Source organism: Urocitellus parryii, chromosome 9, assembly GCF_045843805.1.
Source record: "Urocitellus parryii isolate mUroPar1 chromosome 9, mUroPar1.hap1, whole genome shotgun sequence".
Taxonomy (NCBI): Eukaryota; Metazoa; Chordata; class Mammalia; order Rodentia; family Sciuridae; genus Urocitellus; species Urocitellus parryii.
In genome coordinates, this window is record NC_135539.1 from 6,494,604 (window position 1) to 6,511,458 (window position 16,855).

At 53.1% G+C, this 16,855-nt stretch overlaps 2 protein-coding genes and 2 non-coding genes across 8 annotated transcripts; all 4 read right to left on the reverse strand.

The window, feature by feature from the left end:
• Window positions 1-1,169: 1,169 nt before the first annotated feature.
• Trnar-ccu (transfer RNA arginine (anticodon CCU)) lies at window positions 1,170-1,242 on the reverse strand. Its single transcript has one exon. It is a non-coding gene; the product is annotated as a tRNA-Arg (tRNA).
• Window positions 1,243-2,723: 1,481 nt separating this feature from the next.
• Window positions 2,724-2,796, reverse strand: Trnar-ccg (transfer RNA arginine (anticodon CCG)). The gene has a single exon. It is a non-coding gene; the product is annotated as a tRNA-Arg (tRNA).
• A 596-nt stretch (window positions 2,797-3,392) lies between these two features.
• LOC113180369 (putative caspase-16) lies at window positions 3,393-8,933 on the reverse strand. Of its 4 annotated transcripts, none has more exons than XM_077803061.1 (9): window positions 8,901-8,933; window positions 8,424-8,564; window positions 8,141-8,336; window positions 7,940-8,028; window positions 5,859-6,081; window positions 5,433-5,549; window positions 4,997-5,071; window positions 4,165-4,268; window positions 3,393-3,615 (listed from the first exon to the last, which is right to left on the reverse strand). In XM_077803061.1, exons 5-9 carry the CDS (start codon window positions 5,998-6,000, stop codon window positions 3,502-3,504), a joined length of 552 nt encoding a protein of 183 aa, XP_077659187.1. In that variant the 5' UTR covers window positions 6,001-6,081; window positions 7,940-8,028; window positions 8,141-8,336; window positions 8,424-8,564; window positions 8,901-8,933; the 3' UTR covers window positions 3,393-3,501. The 4 variants fall into 4 exon arrangements, with proteins under 4 accessions (XP_077659187.1, XP_026241029.2, XP_077659185.1 ...); XM_026385244.2 differs by lacking the exon at window positions 8,901-8,933 and adding an exon at window positions 8,650-8,894; XM_077803059.1 differs by lacking the exons at window positions 4,165-4,268; window positions 8,901-8,933 and adding an exon at window positions 8,650-8,894 and having other exon boundaries at window positions 3,394-3,615.
• A 1,076-nt stretch (window positions 8,934-10,009) lies between these two features.
• On the reverse strand, window positions 10,010-16,258 carry Znf213 (zinc finger protein 213). Of its 2 annotated transcripts, none has more exons than XM_026385249.2 (6): window positions 15,916-16,258; window positions 14,051-14,550; window positions 13,256-13,382; window positions 12,781-12,854; window positions 12,484-12,607; window positions 10,010-11,568 (listed from the first exon to the last, which is right to left on the reverse strand). In XM_026385249.2, exons 2-6 carry the CDS (start codon window positions 14,447-14,449, stop codon window positions 10,910-10,912), a joined length of 1,383 nt encoding a protein of 460 aa, XP_026241034.1. In that variant the 5' UTR covers window positions 14,450-14,550; window positions 15,916-16,258; the 3' UTR covers window positions 10,010-10,909. The 2 variants fall into 2 exon arrangements, with proteins under 2 accessions (XP_026241034.1, XP_026241033.1); XM_026385248.2 differs by having other exon boundaries at window positions 15,725-16,258.
• Between the last annotated feature and the right edge of the window lie 597 nt (window positions 16,259-16,855).

Sequence of the window (16,855 nt, forward strand, 5' to 3'; positions counted from 1 at the left end):
CATGATTTTTCAAATATTTAAAGCTGAAATTCACATAAATTTCTACATATACAACTACAATGCACCAATTAAAAAAAAAAAGTGTGGAAAGAGAAAAAAGAAAAAAATCTCCAGGTACACAGAGCTATCAGGAGGACCCTGTCAGTGTTGTAGTACTTGTCCCGACAGGGACTCTGCTTTTAGGGACTTCCTTGAAAGTTCTATAATCCCAGCAGTGGTTAACAAGCCAAATCAAGAAGTAAAGCCAGTTGGGTGCCATCTAGAGTTCTGTTACTTACAAGGTTGAGCCTCAGCTGTAGAAAATCATGTTCAGAGATCCAGGGCCTTGTTAAATATCTTGCAGCTACAGGGTTGATATTCTTTTTTTAAAAAAAAAATCAAACACACATTTAAATTCTCATGTTGCAGAATGACAAAGAAATTTGAATTTGCAACTTCAGGAGCTGTTTTGTGTGAAAGGTATGGCATTAGTTACGAAGGTGCAGCGTCAAATGCTTGGGGATATCAGGGTGGAAAGTATTAAAAAAAAAAAAAAACAGAGAAAATACTATATAGTATTATGTGCCCTCCTGACCCTCAGGTTACACCATTATCAACTCACAGATAGACTTGTTGATCTGTTTCCATCCAGCCCATGATTTTTTGGGGGGGCGGGGGGGTGGATACCAGATATTGAACCTGGAGGCATTTAACTCCTGAGTCACAACCCCAGCCCTTTCTTTGTATTTTTATTTAGAGACAGAGTCTCATTGAATTGCTTAGGGCCTCCCTAGTTTGCTAAGGCTGGGTTTGGAATTGTGATCCTCCTGCCTCAGGCTCAGCCCATGATTTTAAAGCAAACCAGTTGCCCTGCAATTTAATCACTAAAAAAATTATGCGTTTATAAAAGACAAGGAGTTTTTTAAATATATGTAACTATAATACAACAGTAGTACACGTTGGTACTGAACTTTTTTTTTTTTTTTTTTTTAATCAAGTAGAATGGATGGTTCTTGAAATAGTGTAAAGGACACAAGCACTCCTCTCTTAAAGCTGAAAACACACACTTCTATGAAAACATCCCTTGTGTCCGAAGGGTCCAAAACCCCCACTGGCTGTACACGCAGAAGCAATTATCTACACTTTCTTTGCTACTTGTCTTGGATAGAGGCCTAAAAACGCACCTTTTGTACCCCGGGTGGGACTCGAACCCACAATCCCTGGCTTAGGAGGCCAATGCCTTATCCATTAGGCCACCGGGGCTGACAAGTTAAACGGCTTTCTGTTCTCGAACCAGTCTTTTCCTCATTTTTGGTGGTTCCGGCAAAATTTTGCTAGGCTCTGTGACCTCATTCTGGCCTTTTCCTATCCCTCGACTTCGATTCTCGACCTGCGCTCCAGTTCATCATCTCGCCCACTCCCAGGCGTCCTTGGGACCCAGCTGTGCAGGAGCTCAAAGACGTGCGACACTGAGTTTTATTTAGGGTTATGCATCGGCCTAGGTGGTATGCAAGTCGCTGGGGGAGCCAGAGATCCCAGGTTCAAACCAGGATCAGCCCTTTAATCCAGGGGTACCCCTGCAACACGGGGACGGCTGGTACAGGAAACAAGGTGTCTGTGAGGCCCAACGCTGGAGGGAGGGCACCATGAATGTCCAGTGTCCCGCAACAGACCAGCACCTACCCGGAAAGGCAGAGCGTCCTGTGCGGGGGCCGCGGGGGTCTCCACCCCGATGCTCCTCTCCCACTGTCCCTGGGGCCGCATGTTACCTGGTGGGGCCCCTTTGTTGTTGTTGTTGTTGCTTATTTTGTGGTTTTAGCAGATCGCCAGCCCCAAGCCTCTAGCTTCCCTCTGGCCCGGCCGGTGGAATCTGGGCGTCGCAGCCGAGGCGGGGGGCTCGAGCCCCACCCGCTGCCTTTGCGTAGCTCTTCTCTTCCCCTTTGGGTCTCTTAACCTCGGGAAGTTCCTCTCCCGGGAGTTCTTACTAAACCACTGCGACGTCACAGCCGCCCGCGGAGAAGGTGACTCCGCACGACCCCAGGTCGCCCGCGGGCGCCTCTGCACTCGGGCTGAAGCGGCCTTGTCGCCGGCGTTGCCCTCGCGGTGGGGCACCCGCCATTGGCCACGGAGGGTTCGTTAGCCAGAGTCCTTGGAGAGAACGCGGGCTCAGCAGGTAAATTCTCCAAGCGAAATGTCAGCTCAACCTCGGTGAGTATTTAAAATGTTGGGTGTGCATTTACACTAACCATAAGGTCCCCTCGTTGCCAGAAACCGAGATGATCTATCGGCTTTCGTCCCACATATTTTAGAACAGTGAGCGCACGTCAATAGAATTGTTATTTTCGTCATTTAGAAGTGTTCAATTCAGTGGCCTTAATTAGATTCAGATTATTGTGCAACCATGATCACATAATTTACTAGGTTTTCACATGCACATATCCTTTGATTCCCCAGGAGCAACTCCCCACCGCACCCGCAAGGAACCCGAACCCTCCCTCGCCTGTCAGTTTTCATCGCCTGAACTGTAAACCGCACAGCTCGCTGTTCACGGTTCTGCGCGGCTCTGCTCGGCAGTGCGCGGGGGTCAGGCAACCGCCTTTGGTCGCCCGTGCTGCAACCTTGACCCCGGTCCTCAACTGCAGATGCGGCAGACTAGGGGCGATTGGGGACAAAGCCTCTGACTGTAGAGAGTGTCCCGAGGGAAGGAAAACACTTCCGTGAAATTAGAAAAAGATTACCCGCAGCGACCACGAAGGGACTCGAACCCCCAATCTTCTGATCCGGAATCAGACGCCTTATCCATTAGGCCACGCGGCCCCACTATCTCAGATGACTCAGTTTTTTCCATAAAGCATATTGAAGCGCCTGCGCATTGTGCCCACGCGCATGCTCAGAGTAGAAAAAGACCCACCCTTCGTGGCAAATGCGGGCGGAGTTCTCAGTGGGGATGCTGCGCAGGTTTCGCCTCCCGCCGAGAGTTCGAATCAAGATGAACCTGCAGGTCCCCAACCTCTCCCAGGTATCTTCTCTGGCTCCTAGAGACCCTTCTGACTTCTTCCCGCACCTGCCCGCCTTCTGCTCTGCGCTCTCCTGCGCTCTCCCCGTCACTTCACTGGTGAATCTGCAATCGTCTCTTTCAAGAGTATCTGAGCCCGCCAGAAAGGCAGAGGCGGTTTCTCCTTCATTTCCATGGCCCTAGCGCCAGGAAGAGAGGAATGTACTCCCGGGCTGGTCCTACTTCCAGCCCAGCCCAGCCCACGTTGGTTCCTAATTCCGAGACACAGGGCACAGGTCCCAGTCCCGCCTCTGGTTCCGAGGGGCACAACTGCACCTTTACCAAGTGCCAGCACTTTACATCCATCATAACACTTATTTCACAGATCCCCGAGAGCAGGCACTGACCCACACAAAGCAATCATTAACAGGTATTTATTGAACGCCAATTAAACGCCCATGCCCAAGCTGCCCGCCCCTTTGTCCTGAAGAAGTCAAGTTGTGGATCGGGCGGCTGCAGCAGGGCCCTTAGGCCTGCAGGCAGAGCCTGCGCCGGAGGGAGCTGCGGATCTCCAGGCAGGCCTTGCGGAGCTCATTGCAGTCTGGCCCCAGCACGTCCAGCTCACACACCCGCCTGTTGACCTGAGGGGCCACACTGAGCCTGTGCCCAGGATTCTAGGCACTATGGAGATCAGCCTGGCTCCCGTTGCAGCCCTTGCCTGCTGTTTTGTAAGGCCTGAAATTTCAAATGCTCCTTGCTCACCCTCCAGTTCCCCTCTAAGCCAGACGAACTGAATCCCACTTAAACACATTAGGCTTCACTTCTCTGCCAGCCCACATAACTTTTTTTTTCTGCATAAATATTCAAATAAGCCAATTCCATGCTCCTGCTTAACCAGGAGCATCTCACCTCTTGTCTCTAGGAAGCCTGCTTCCCATAGTCCCTGCTGGTTCGGTTTCCCAGTGCATCTCCTGTAGCCCTGCATGGCATTCAGTGACCTCTTCCCCGAGATTTTAGTATATGTGAGTACCAACTGCTGCTGCTCGCATCTGACCAGTGTCAGGGGTCCTGAGTTTCATTACCTAAGACTGTTGAGGGCAGGGAATCCCCCCTTCATCAATGGGGCTGATGGGAGGGGCTCAGGAGAAAAGTCAATCAGCCCCTATCTCCTGGTCACCCCACACACACACCTCGGTCAGCAGCTCCAGGAGGTCTCCCCTGGGGTTGGCTCTGAGTACCTCCACCAGCGTCTGGACTAAGTCAGAGCCCTTCTCATCCCGATAGGCCACACAGCCTAGGTCAGGGAGTAAGGGTCAGAGTAAGGCTCAGGCCCCTACCTCTGCCTCTCAAACCCAGGGACCCACTGTGACCAGACATGGAGGACAGCAAGCACAGAGGATCCAGAGATCATGCCAGAGAACAAGGTGTGGGGCAGGAACTTCTTGCATTTGGACCAAGTTGTTTCTCAGTGTTTGCTGAGTGACTATATATATATACAGATTCAATACTGAACAAACATTTGCTGTGGATCTACTAGGTGTCAGGCAGGGCCCTGAAACAAACAGATCTTCCCTGCCCTCACAGAAGTTCCTGCCTAGAGGAAATGGTGCACGTGCACAGATGGCATTTGACATATGCCCACCATCATTGCTCTTAATGAGCGAAAAACTGTAGAAAGGAAGCCGAGCATGATGGCACATGCCTGTAATCCCAGCAGCTCTGGCGGCTGAGGCAGGAGGATCAAGAGTTCAAAGACAGCCTTAACACTTAGTGAGGCCCTAAGCAACTCATGAGACCCTGTTTCTCAATAAAATATTAAAAAGGGGTGGGATGTGGCTCAGTGATCAAGTGTCCCTGGGTTCAAAATCCCTGGTACCAAAAAGGAAAAAGAAAGAAACTAGGGAAGGAGATGTCTTAACTGCAACTGGGCTGGTTACTCTAAATCCCAACCCTGGCCGCCACTAAGGCCAATCCAGCTCTCAGAGCAGGAAGCTGGGCCCAGTGTAACTACATACTTCTTACCCTCAGTGGCTGCATAAACTGTCAGGATGTCTGCTTGATCAGAGCTTCCTGGAATGGGGCCCCTGGAGGGGCTGCCTGGAAGAGAAGTCATCTCCAACCACCAGCATCCTAGGCTCCCGCAGGCCCAGGTTCACCCCATCTCCCCATCAAGGGCATCACAGGGCAGTGGAAATCTAAATGTCAGCCCTTTGTTTATTAACTATAACCTCAGAGAAGCTAGTTCATCTTGCTCAAGATTGCTGCCAGGCTCAATTAAGGGGAGTAGCACTCACCTCCCAAAGACCTTTGTAATTTTTTTCCTCTCTTTCTCTTGGCAAAGAGTGGGCAGAGGTGAGAGCAGGACACCAGCTAAGATCCCTGGAAATGCTCTCTGAACAGTTCCCACCCTGGTACCAGACCTGTCAAACCCAAGCTATGGAGGGAAGGCAAGACCCACCTTGGGCATCAGTATGGATCTGGAGGACATCTGCCTGTGTAGGGATAGCTAGAGGTGTCCGAAGCCAGCGCCAATACCAGGGGAGAGCCACTGGCCCCACACCAGCGTCCCTGTTTCCTAGAGGGGTGGTCAAATATCTTCACTCAGTGGGTACCAAGCATCCAGACCTGATGTGAATAGTGGGGCCAAGCAAGAACCCAATGGCCAGAGCCCCGTTTCAGGCCTGCTAAGCTGGAAGTATTCAGAGTGATGAAAGACCAGGCTGAGGTCAAGGGCTCAAGTCTGTAGGCTGTCCTGTAGGACAGGAAAACAATGCTCAGGCTTCCTGGAGAAGGTGGACAGCAAGCATGGGAGGCTGAAGGCTGACAGAGGAAAGCCAGAGAAGAAGGCAACTTGGAGGCCGCTGCTCACCCCCGACAGGCTTACCCCCACGGCAGGCCTGTAGCAGGAAGATCTTGGGTCTGCCCCGTAGTGCTCGGCAGTGGCTCAGCTCCTGTACCAGTGCCTCTGGCTGCACCTCTTGCCCATCAGCCCCCAGCAGTTGCCCCTGTGGCCCCCCATGGGCCATCAGGGCCACAAGGGCACAGCTCACAGGGCTTCTACAGGTGTCCAGCTTCTCTCGGAACTGAGCCAACTCTGCCTGGAACCCCTGGAGTGGGGACAAGGTTGAGCCTTGGGCCACAGCCTCCCCAGGCCCTGGCTGTCCTTCAGGAGACTGAGATGTCTTCTCCAGTGTCTGCCCACCCAACTTCCATCTGCCTCCAACCTCAGGCCCAGGGAGGAAGCCCTAACTCCCTGTTGCAAGTCCTGGCATGGGCTCACTAGAGGTGATGTGGAGGTCTAGCTTCCCAGAGCTGATTCTCCTCCTGTCCTAGTGAGGAAGAAGTACAAAGGCATGAGGAGAGGGTAGTAGGATGATAAATGTCCAGAAACAAAACCACAGAAGGCGGGAATACAGCTCAGTTGGAAGAATGTTTGCTTCACATGCACAAGGCCCTGGGTTCAATTCAGCACCACACACACACACAAAACAAAACAAAAAAAAAAAAACAGAGCTTTGAATTGGGGAGCAGAGACCCAGTCAGCAAGGGAGACCAGCCTCTCCAAGGCAGGAAAGTGACTGCCATTCATGCAGCAGGAAAGATAGAGGTTAAGCCTATGGGTGCACTTCCTGTGGGTGATGTGGAAGAGGCCCAGGAGGGGATCCCCAGAGTCCTAGGGGAGGGGTGTCCTTTCTTCAAAGGTACCACCAGAAGTTCTGGGCTTCCCCTCACCTGAGCTGTAGGGTCCATTCTCAAGGTGATCTTGAAACCCAGGGCCCGGCACAGGTCCCCCAGTGCCTTCACATCATGCTGTGCTCCGGGCCGGTCTTGGATCACAGCCAGGAGGAGGGCAGCCTTGACCCCCAACAGGTCATACTGAGCCCTGGGACTGGGTTCTGGCTATAAAGAGGGTTGAGGCACATTCAAAGTGGTCTAAGGGGGCTCCAAACTCCTAGCCTTCCCTACCTGGGCATGGTCTGGCTCCTCCCACCTGCAATGGCAGCTGTTTGAAGGAACCCTGCCTTACCTCAGGCATCCAGGGCTCCACACCTCCCAGGCATAGTGCTCCCCTCAAGGAGCTCTGAAAGAACGGGCAGTAGGTGTCCCCAGTAGACTCTTCAGCTACCCTGCAGAACAGCTGGGAGTGTGGGGCCCCAGGATACCTCAGAGGGGCTTCTCAGTGAGGGATCTCAGGGGAGGGGCACAATCCAAGCAGGTGACGGGACCCTGACTCCAGGGGAAGACTTGGCAGATTCCTAGCTACTACAGGCTCTTGGGGGTTAACTGCCAGAAGGGAGGGAGGAGGATGAGGAGGAAGGATAGTCCTAAGCAAGACCTCAGGTCTAGTTCAGGCTCCAGGTCATTGACTTCCCTGGCCTCAAGTGGACAGTAGCTATATCATTACCTCCTGCCCTGCTTCAGGGATTAGTGTGCGCAAAGGCAGGGACCTCACTAGAATGGAGCAGGCCTATGGAGGAGGGTTCTCCATAGGCATTTTCCTGTCAGAGCTATGGAGAAGAGCTGAGGCCTGAAGGATCACCTAGAGGATCACCCAGCCACCACCCAACTGTGCAGTGAGAACTTCAGACCCCAGGACCAGACCTGAATCAGTCCCAGTCCCTCAGTGACATTAATCACTGCCTGGATGAGTGTCAAAATGGACAGCTGGAAATACCAGTTTGGATGCCCAGACCACAAGGAAGGCCACTGCTGATAGCCTAGGAGGGACAGGGAGGCATGCCACACAGAGAGAGCTGCTTGGGCAAGGGCATGGAATGGGAGGCAGCCTGGATGTCTGGGGGTCCCATGTGAGGCAGAGCTGTGCCCAAGGCCTATACAATAAAGGTTTGTAGAATAAATGGGGGCCAGGTATGTGAAAGAATTTAACCGGAACTAGCTCAGGACAGCCCAGTAGGGCCAGGGTGACCACAGGACCACCATCCCATCCCCTTCTAAGGCCTCCACCTCTGTCAGCAGTCGCAGCAGGGACCAGTGAGGAGAGCGGCCACAGAGCTCCCTCAGGCCAGTGAGGAAGACTCCGGGCTCCAGGGCAGCTGATGGAGAAATAGCACAGGGGCATCCTGTTGGCCAGAGTGGGGAGCTCTCCTGCCCATCCTCTGCCCCAACTTGTCCACCCCCAACCAAGGTCCCTGCCCAGACACTTACCACCACAGCCACTTGAGAGCAGGAGGAAGACTTTGGGGCAGCCCCTCAGAGCCCCACAGTGACTCAGCTCCCGGACCAGCAGCTGTACGTGCCTCAGCTGCCCACTGGGGGCCACTAAGGCTACAAGGGCACAGCCCACAGGTCCCTTGTGGGCATCCAGCTGCTCCCGAAACCACACCAGCTCCTCAAGAAAGCACTAGGGCAAGAGCCATGGCCTGGCCTGAGTCCATGAAGGTCCCAAGTGAGATGGGTGCTGGGGGTGGGGATGAGGAATGAGGCTTACCTGAACAGAGGTCTTCCTCTTCTCACAGTTTTCAAAGCCCAGGGACCGGAACACACAGTCCAGGGCAGCAACAGTAGCAGTGGACACCCCATGGCTGCTGAGTGTCAGGGCCACTCTTGAACCCTGCAGGCTGTATTCCCCCTGAGGAGGTAAGGCCAAAGCTGGGCCCGGCTGGGGCTCTGCTGGGTGTCAGGAGCAGGCTGGGCCAGGTGCAGCCTCTCATTACCTTTCTCCCCAGGCTGTCTTGAGCATCAGCCAACTGTGAGGCCGCCTGCAGGGTCCCAGCCACCAGGAAGGCCATGGGGGTCAGGTGGAGCTTTGTCTAAGCACCAGCTCACCTCCTTGGTCCTGACTCACAGTATGCTGGGTCCCAACTCTTGCCCTTTCCACAGACTGTCTCCTATCAGCTCTGTTTATGACCTGAGTTGGACTCTGCCCCCAACCCCTGGAAACTTGGGCTCCACTCCCCCAGCCCACCTCTGTTCCCTTGCTCCAGCTGATGACTTCCTGGCTGACATTGATGAGCAACACATGAGCCAGGAACCTGTGCCCAGTTCTATTCTTAGCACTTGGCTCACATTCCTATCTGATCTTGTTACACCAGTGTCTCCTTTTGGAGACAGCCACCGCTCTAAAAATGTTCTCATACAGCCCCCACCACTCCTTACATCCCTAACACCCACATACACACACATACACATGCAGACAACAGCTCTGAGCCCCCAGAGGCCAATATCACTGACTGGAATCAGCCTTGTCTACAGTTCCACCCTGGTTGCTTCATCTGGGAAATGGGGACAGTCATGACCACAGATGTGCTAAATTGGGGGCTGGCTGAGAAAGGGTCCCAGGGCAGAGGCTGGCACAGGCAAGCCAGCTAGTGAGGGACAGGAACATCTTATCCTACCTGCCCTCACCTCTCCTCAGATGGGCCTGAGACAGCACCAGGAAAACAGGAAGGGACCAGGGTAGGAGGAGCTATACTCTGGTAACCACTGGCTCTGTGTGGGCCTGGGCAGTGGGGAGGTTGGCTTTCAAGGGCTGTCTGGGGAACAAGGGCAGGGCCCATTTTGCCCTGTCAACCTTTTCCCCTAAGACCCTTAAGCACAAGACAGCTTTAGCTTCTGGGACCTAATGAGCAGCAGGAGTATTTCAAGCAACCAAGACAGCCCCTTTCCAGCCCCTTGCCCATTTCATCAGTGGGGCAGAAGAGGGCCTGATAAACACCCCATGTCCTGCTTGGCCCCCCACTCTGCCAGGGCAGAGAGGTGGCCTAGACCAGGGCAGGCCCTGGCTGACACAGTGGAATGAGAAAACCAGGGTATATGACTGACCTTAGGGATCAAACCCACCTACAAGCCCAGGATGTGGCTCCACCTGCTGACCACACAACACAAGCCGGTAGTATGACCAGGCCAGGAGGCCAAGGGTAGAATTCCAGGTACCCCATCCCCACAGCAGACACCTAAAGAGAAGACAGGCTGGGCTCAAGAGTAAAGTGCTTGCCTAGCATGCATTGAGATTCTGGGTTCAATCCCAAGTACTTAAAAAAAAAAAAAAAAAAAAAAAGACACACAGACTAGAGAGAAGTTTCCACATTTATTCAAACCCTTCCGGAACCCTCAAAGTTGAGCTCTTTGGGAGCCCCTAGTCTGTATGTGTTGTGTTATTACACATACAGACCTGCACAGGATACAGACCACAGAATGGAATGCAGTGCTTGAGGAGTCAGCAACAAGGTGCTGAGTGCTGATGGAGCATTAGTGTTGAGTACCACAAAGAACATGCCTCTGGAAAAGTGGACAGTAGGGGACCTCTACCCACCCTGTTCTTGATTTCCTGGTTGGCCTCCAATTGCCAGAGCCACTGCCACCACCTCCAGAAAAGTAGATGGGTGGTTCTCAGGGGCCTGCCGCGGAAGGGTGAGTCTGCCAAGAGCAAAGGTAGGCAGCTTCTGTGGCCAGGCCAGGTCTGGAAGCAGGAGGTGATGAAAGCTGAAAAGCTCCTGTGGGCACACCCAAGACCCAGATTCTCCTAGGTGTGAGCTGACTGTCCCTCCCAAAGTCCAGCAGCCCCTGGTGCCAAGGCGGGTTCTCCATACCCACTGGAAGGCACAGGCTGGTAGGGCAGAGGAGCTGGCTTACAGACCCACGTGAGAAGGTAGGGAACAAAGAGACACTGGCCAGGCAAGGCTGAGGGGGTCCTGGGACACAGCCCTAGGCCCTGCCTGAGTCCTCAATTACTTTGTGCCCCAGCCAGGAAAGTTCCAGACTCCAGGAAACTAGAGGGGGCGGGGGACAGAGCAAGAAGAGGAAGACAAGGTAGCAGAATTTCCACTCAATGGGAGCAGGACCGGCTAGTTCTGAGGGATGCCCCTGCCCCTATGCAGGCCTGGCAGTGGTGGAAAACCAGTGGAGAATCCTCAGTGTGGACAAGGAGGGGTCACAGGGAGCACCTGCCTTGCTCATCCAGTTCCTACTGGCCACTCACCCTACGGGCTGGGCCATCTTGGCGTGCAGGCTCTGGTGGGCAATGAGGTGAGCACGCTGCTTGAAGCTCTTGTCACACTCGCCACAGCCGAAGGGCCGCTCGCCAGTGTGAACACGCCGGTGGTCCAACAGGTAGGAGCGCAGGGAGAAGCTCTTACCACAGTCACTGCAGCCAAAGGGCTTCTCGCCCGTGTGGATGCGTTGGTGGTCTGCCAGGTAGGCGCTGCGGCTGAAGCTCTTGCCACACTCAGAGCAGGAGAAGGGCTTCTCACCCGTGTGCACACCCTGGTGACGCACTAGATCAGAGGAGCTTCGGAAGCTCTTGTCGCACTCGTGGCACTTGTGTGGCTTTTCACCTGTGTGTGTGCGTTGGTGCCGTGCCAGGTCCGAGCCCCAGCGGAAGCGCTTACCGCACTGCCCGCAGCTGTGAGGCTTCTCCGCAGCTAGGTCCCGAAACTGACGCCTGCGAGTGGGTGGCCGACCCCGACGTACCCCTACCAGGGGGCCTACAGCTGCTCCTGGCCGGTTCTCACTCTCCCAGGCCTCAGCCTCTTCCGGGCTCCAGGATACAGACACCTCACTGCCTGTCTGGCGCGGAAGCACCAGCACTGCCTCCTCCAGCTGGGTCTTCGAGCTCTGGCTTTTGAGCCCCAAACCTGCAAAGGGGGAGGAAGCAGCCTCTTCAGTCCTACTTGGTTCTAGAGCTAGTGCTGAGTGCTGGGTCAGACATGCAAGCCCCAGTTCCCTCATCTACAAAACGAGATAGTGATGAAAAGCCAGTAGTAGAGTGGTTACCAGTGAGCCCCAGAGTGTGGACCCTCTGGGCAGATCCTATCTGCATGGATGCCTCCTAATCATGACCCTCCACTAGGTCCCTTACCCAACCAGGTCCTTAACCCATCCAAGTACCCTGCTTCTATACCTGGAACTAATGGTCCACTCTCAGAGCTCACTGAATGGATTCAGCTTGATTTCGTGAACCACCCATTCTTGAACTAGTAGAAATGGAGGTATTAAGCAATGTGGTCCCCTCACTTTACAGGTTCCAGTTCTCCAAATTAAAAAATACACAGTAGTGTCAGTCAGGGAAGGATCTCAGCCAGGTTCACAGGTTAGTATCTGGCTTGGAAAGGGACCCCAAGTGTGTGGCTTCAAATGGCAAGGTGTTTGGACTTGGAGTGCAGCCCAGCCCTGTCAACATTCTTGCAGCTGGTGAACCAAGGTGGCCTCACAACAAAGCCTCTTTTAACTCTGTCCTTTAGTGTGCAGTGATTTCTCTGAGTCTCAGGTCCCTCATCAATAAAATGGGAAGAATATTTCAATGCACCATGTTGTGTGAATCAAAGGAGAAAATGTCCTTATAAGCACTCAGCACAGGCTGGCACATCTCAAGCACTTGTCACATGATATACCTGTACAGGTACAGAGAACTGAACATCAGCACAAGAAAGGAATCAAACAGGGCTCTAGAAGAGACCCAGGAAAAGACCATTTTGGAACTGGCCAAGGGAAGAGTGGGAAGAAAGACTGGGAATGGCAGCAAGATGAGGTGCCCACCTAGACCCACTTACCCAGGGCAGCATTCCGGGAATTTTCCCGCTTTATGTCCCAGAAGAGATTCCTTTGGGCAGGGTCCAGAGAACCCCATTCTTCCCGTGAGAAATAGAAGGGAATGTCTCCCAATGCCACAGGTCCCTGGAATGAGGAAGGAAGATTGGGCTCAGGCTGCCTTGCTCAAGTCTCCCAAGCAGCTGTGGGTGGGGACAGGGTGAATCAGATGAAAAAGGGCTACAGGAGAAAGCAAGGAACATTTTATAAACTCAGCAGTGCTAAGGGTCTCAGAGAGGACAAAGGGACTGGTAACTCACATGGACCCCAGAGGCAAAGCAGGCATCTGTGGTCTCTCTGGTATTATCCTCTTTAAGAAGAGCAGGAAGCTGGGCTGAAAGAAAAGAATGGCGCCTCAGGGAGGCCACCTCAGACCTGAGACTGAGATCTTAGTCTCCCCTGCACAAGTGCACATGCACAGACACACATGCACGCACATACAGATATACATGTGTACATATGACTGGGCTTCAGAAAACAGAAACCCCTGGCTGCTACCTTCAGGGCAATGCTTGAGAAGGAACAAGGCCCCTGGCCAGCCATTCTGCTGGCGCCTATTTTTCTTTTTTAAATACTTTATTTCATTTTTTTTAGTTGTAATTGGACACAATACCTTTATTTTATTTTTATGTGGTGCTGAGGATCGAACCCAGGGCCTCACACATGCCAGGCAAGCACTCTACCGCTGAGCCACAACCCCAGCCCTGCCACCTACTCTTGTAGAGGGTTACTTACCATTGTGGTGGCTATGCTGCTCCTGGGGTACAGGCGGCTGGCTCCATGCCCCCACCATCAGCAGAGGCCCCCTGGCCTGGGATCTCTGGACTGCAGACTCAGGTTCCACCTCCTCTGAGGGCACATCCTGTGCAGGAACCACAACATGCTCATCAGCACCGAGATCAGACGGGGGAGACAGAGTTTAATCCCTGGGAAGGAGACACAGGACATGTCCCTCAGGAGGCTGGGGTGTTGAAAAGGAGAGCAATATGGAGCCCCATGAAAACCCCAGAGGAGAATGTAACGCAAGGCAGTGCTGTGTGCCCAAAGATACTCCCCATCAAACATGATGCAAGAACCAGCCCTACTGCCAGGTCAGAGCCTCACTCCCAACAGATCATCAACACCTCCCAGATGCTTCCAGTCTCAAGGACCCAACACACCACATGACAGCAGGGTGTTCACAGACAGCTCTACCTTCTCATACCCTTCTGGAGCTCTCATGCATATTACTGTATCCCCAGGGCCTGGCCAAGAGCAGAACATGAATATACATTTGCAGATCCTAATGAAGTTGAAACTTTTTTTCTGGAACAAGCCCACTTTGCCCAGTGAAACCACCAAAAAGAAAGCAATCATATTTACTTTGGACTCGTCTTTCAGAAAGGCAATATGTGTTATATCATGCTTTTGTGCTTACTCCCTCGGGCTTAGGGTCTCCCCTACCCTGTGAGCCTCCTGGAGATTCATCTCCATGGACATGGCCACTTCTCTTCAGCTCAAGACCATCTGGATCTGGGAGGGGCCCCTCACCTGCAGCCAGGCTTTCACTGGCTGCTTCTGTAGGTCTTCCACCAAGGCCACAGCTTCCTCGCCACTCCCTGGGAGCTGTCCCCGCACCTGGGCCTGGATCTCCCCTGGCAGCACTGTCAGAAACTGCTCCAGCACCAACCGCTCCAGAATCTGCTCCTTGGTGTGCAGTTCAGGCCTAAGCCAACGGCAGCAGAGCTCCCAGAGCTGGCTGAAGGCTTCATGCGGCCCACCCACATCCCCATAGCAGAACTGACGAAAGCGCTGGCGGCAGGCCTCAGAATCCTTGCTGTCTTCCTGCTGGACAGATTCTTGCTCCCAGGAGGAATCTTCCACCTTCACAATCAGAAGTCCTTCTCCCTCCTCAGGAGCCTGGTCCTGGTGCTCCCAGGGGGATGCCATTCCCCTGGCCTAAGGCTCAGGGCTGGTTGGCCTCAGCTGACCCTTTCAATCTCCCAGAGGGATCCCCTGTGGTGGCTGGGCTGGCATCTAGACACACACTCCTGGGGAAAGAGCAAACCAGCAGGATTTGGGGAAGGGTGGAATACATGAGCAAACAATCAGCTAAAGGGACATCCAAGATCCAGGGACTCCAGTACCCATCCAATGGTGCCCTGGAGCAGTTTTTAGGCTTTACTCTAATGCCTTATTCTGTTTTTTTTGTTTGTTTGTTTGTTTGTTTTTGAGGGGGGTAGCTACTGGGGATCCAACCCAGGGGTGCTTTACCACAGAACTACATCCCCAGTCCATTTTATTTTTTGAAGACAGGGTCTCCCAACTTGTCCAGACTGGCCTCAAACTTGCAATTATCCTGGTTCAGCCTCCCTAGTAGGTGGGAGAGTAGCTGAGATTACAAGCATGTACCTTGGTGCCTGGCTATGTTTTGTTGTATGTAACAATCTTTCCTACTAATAGAGGTCCACACCTCTATCACCAAGCCTGAAATAAAAACCCTGGGTTTTTTCTGACTCATTTGATTACAAAACTTAATCTCACTCACTTGTACTACTACTAGATCTACTACTGATATGAGCATATTTATGTTTATATTTATAGCACTTAATGTAAATGTTCACGTTTTATGGCAAAAAATACTAATGTATTTGTTGTTTGTAAAGATTCATTGAACTATACTTATGACATTTTTCCATGTGTATATTTCAATTAAAGTTTTTAATTATTGTATTTCTGTGTTGCCCCCCAATCCCTTTGTAGGTGTTACTTAATATACCATAGGGGCATTGTATTATCTTTCTCAAATTTGAAAACTTCTGAATCCCAAAACATCTGGCATTGGGGGTGTCAGAGAAAGGCTTTATAGATGAATGTGTGACATACTCGGACTTTGTTACTCTTTACACTTAAACTGCCAAGTTACATTTTACGTTGTTACCCTTCAAAATTCTGATAAGTGTATTCTGAATTTTTTAAAGCAATAAACACAAACATCTAAAAAAGGGAGAGTTTTAAAAAATATACAAATACATCGAAAAGACCCCCCTTTCTCGATGTGGTTGCAACTCTCCCTCCTTGACAGTCTGGCAAATGACGTCTCAGGTCTTTTCCTGTGCTTTTAATAAAAATGTTATCCTATCCATATATCGAAAAAAAAAGTGCTTGATGTGTTGTTTTACATAAATGAGAAGGTTTCTTTCATTAGGAGCACTATGAGCTTACGTGGTATGGGTGTACTTGGGTTTCTTAACCAATACCCAAGTAATGCATTCGAGTTGTTTCCAATTCTTCTCTATTACACACTAAGCACTTTATTCACTCTTCTGCTCTTCACGAGTCTCTTGAAAGGTACGCGCGCCATTCTCGTCCTCCACTGACAGGAGGTCTCCCCGGAGAGGCCAGGACTCACTCACCAGGGTCGCACGGCAGGACGCGGCAGGCGGGTACGTTGACCCGGCCGGAGCCCCGCGCTGTCCCCCAGCAGCCTTGCCTGCGCGGAGCTGAAGGAAAGCGGGCGCGCAGGGGCGTCTGCCCGGAGACCAAGCGGGCAACAGGGACGCTAGGACGACCCGCACTTCCCAGCGGAGCACAACCCCTTCGGCCTACGCCTCGGGGCGCGGGCCCCGGCCACCCAAAGCTCCGCTCCCGACCTTGGAGCCCGGAGGCCCGCGTCGCCAGTCCCCGCCCCACAGACACACCGCCCACAACCGCCCTGGTGTCCCCAGTTCCGCTGCCAGTCCCAGGCACCGGAAGCCCGCGCGGGGCTCGCCGGGAAACCACGCGGCGCATGCGCCACTGCGAGTCGCACCATTTATACCAAGCCGGGGACCGGACGTTTTCCGACGAACAGCCAATGAACAGAGAGAATTCCTAGAGATGGCCAATCAGCAGGCAGCAACGCCGCGTCAATACCCAGGTACCGGAGGCGAAGGGCTTGGGTGTGCTTTTCGGTTTGCTCTCCCTTCCTTCGACTGCGGTTTCCTTTTGCTTTTCTCTGCGCCTCCGGCCCTTGAACAGTGGAAAGAGGAAGCTAGGGCTGGCGTGACGAGCAGCGACCACACCTGGCCCAGCCACGAGTGGAGCGCCTGTTCCACCGGAAGGGATGCGCTGGGGAGGTTTCCTCCTTCCGCTCCAGTTTCTTGGCTCCAACGAGTAGGTGCAGGGCCCGGGGGCCGCGGCTCCCTAGACACGCTTCCGGAACCCTGGGTCCCACTTCTCCCAAGTCTTTCGCTGCCCTGCGGTGTCCCAGGCGGATCCCTGCACCCTCCCATCACAGCTCTGTCTGCGCAGAGCTGAAGAGCGGAGGGGGACCTGGGGCCCAGAAGCGTCCAAAGCTGGGGGGCCGTATCCGCG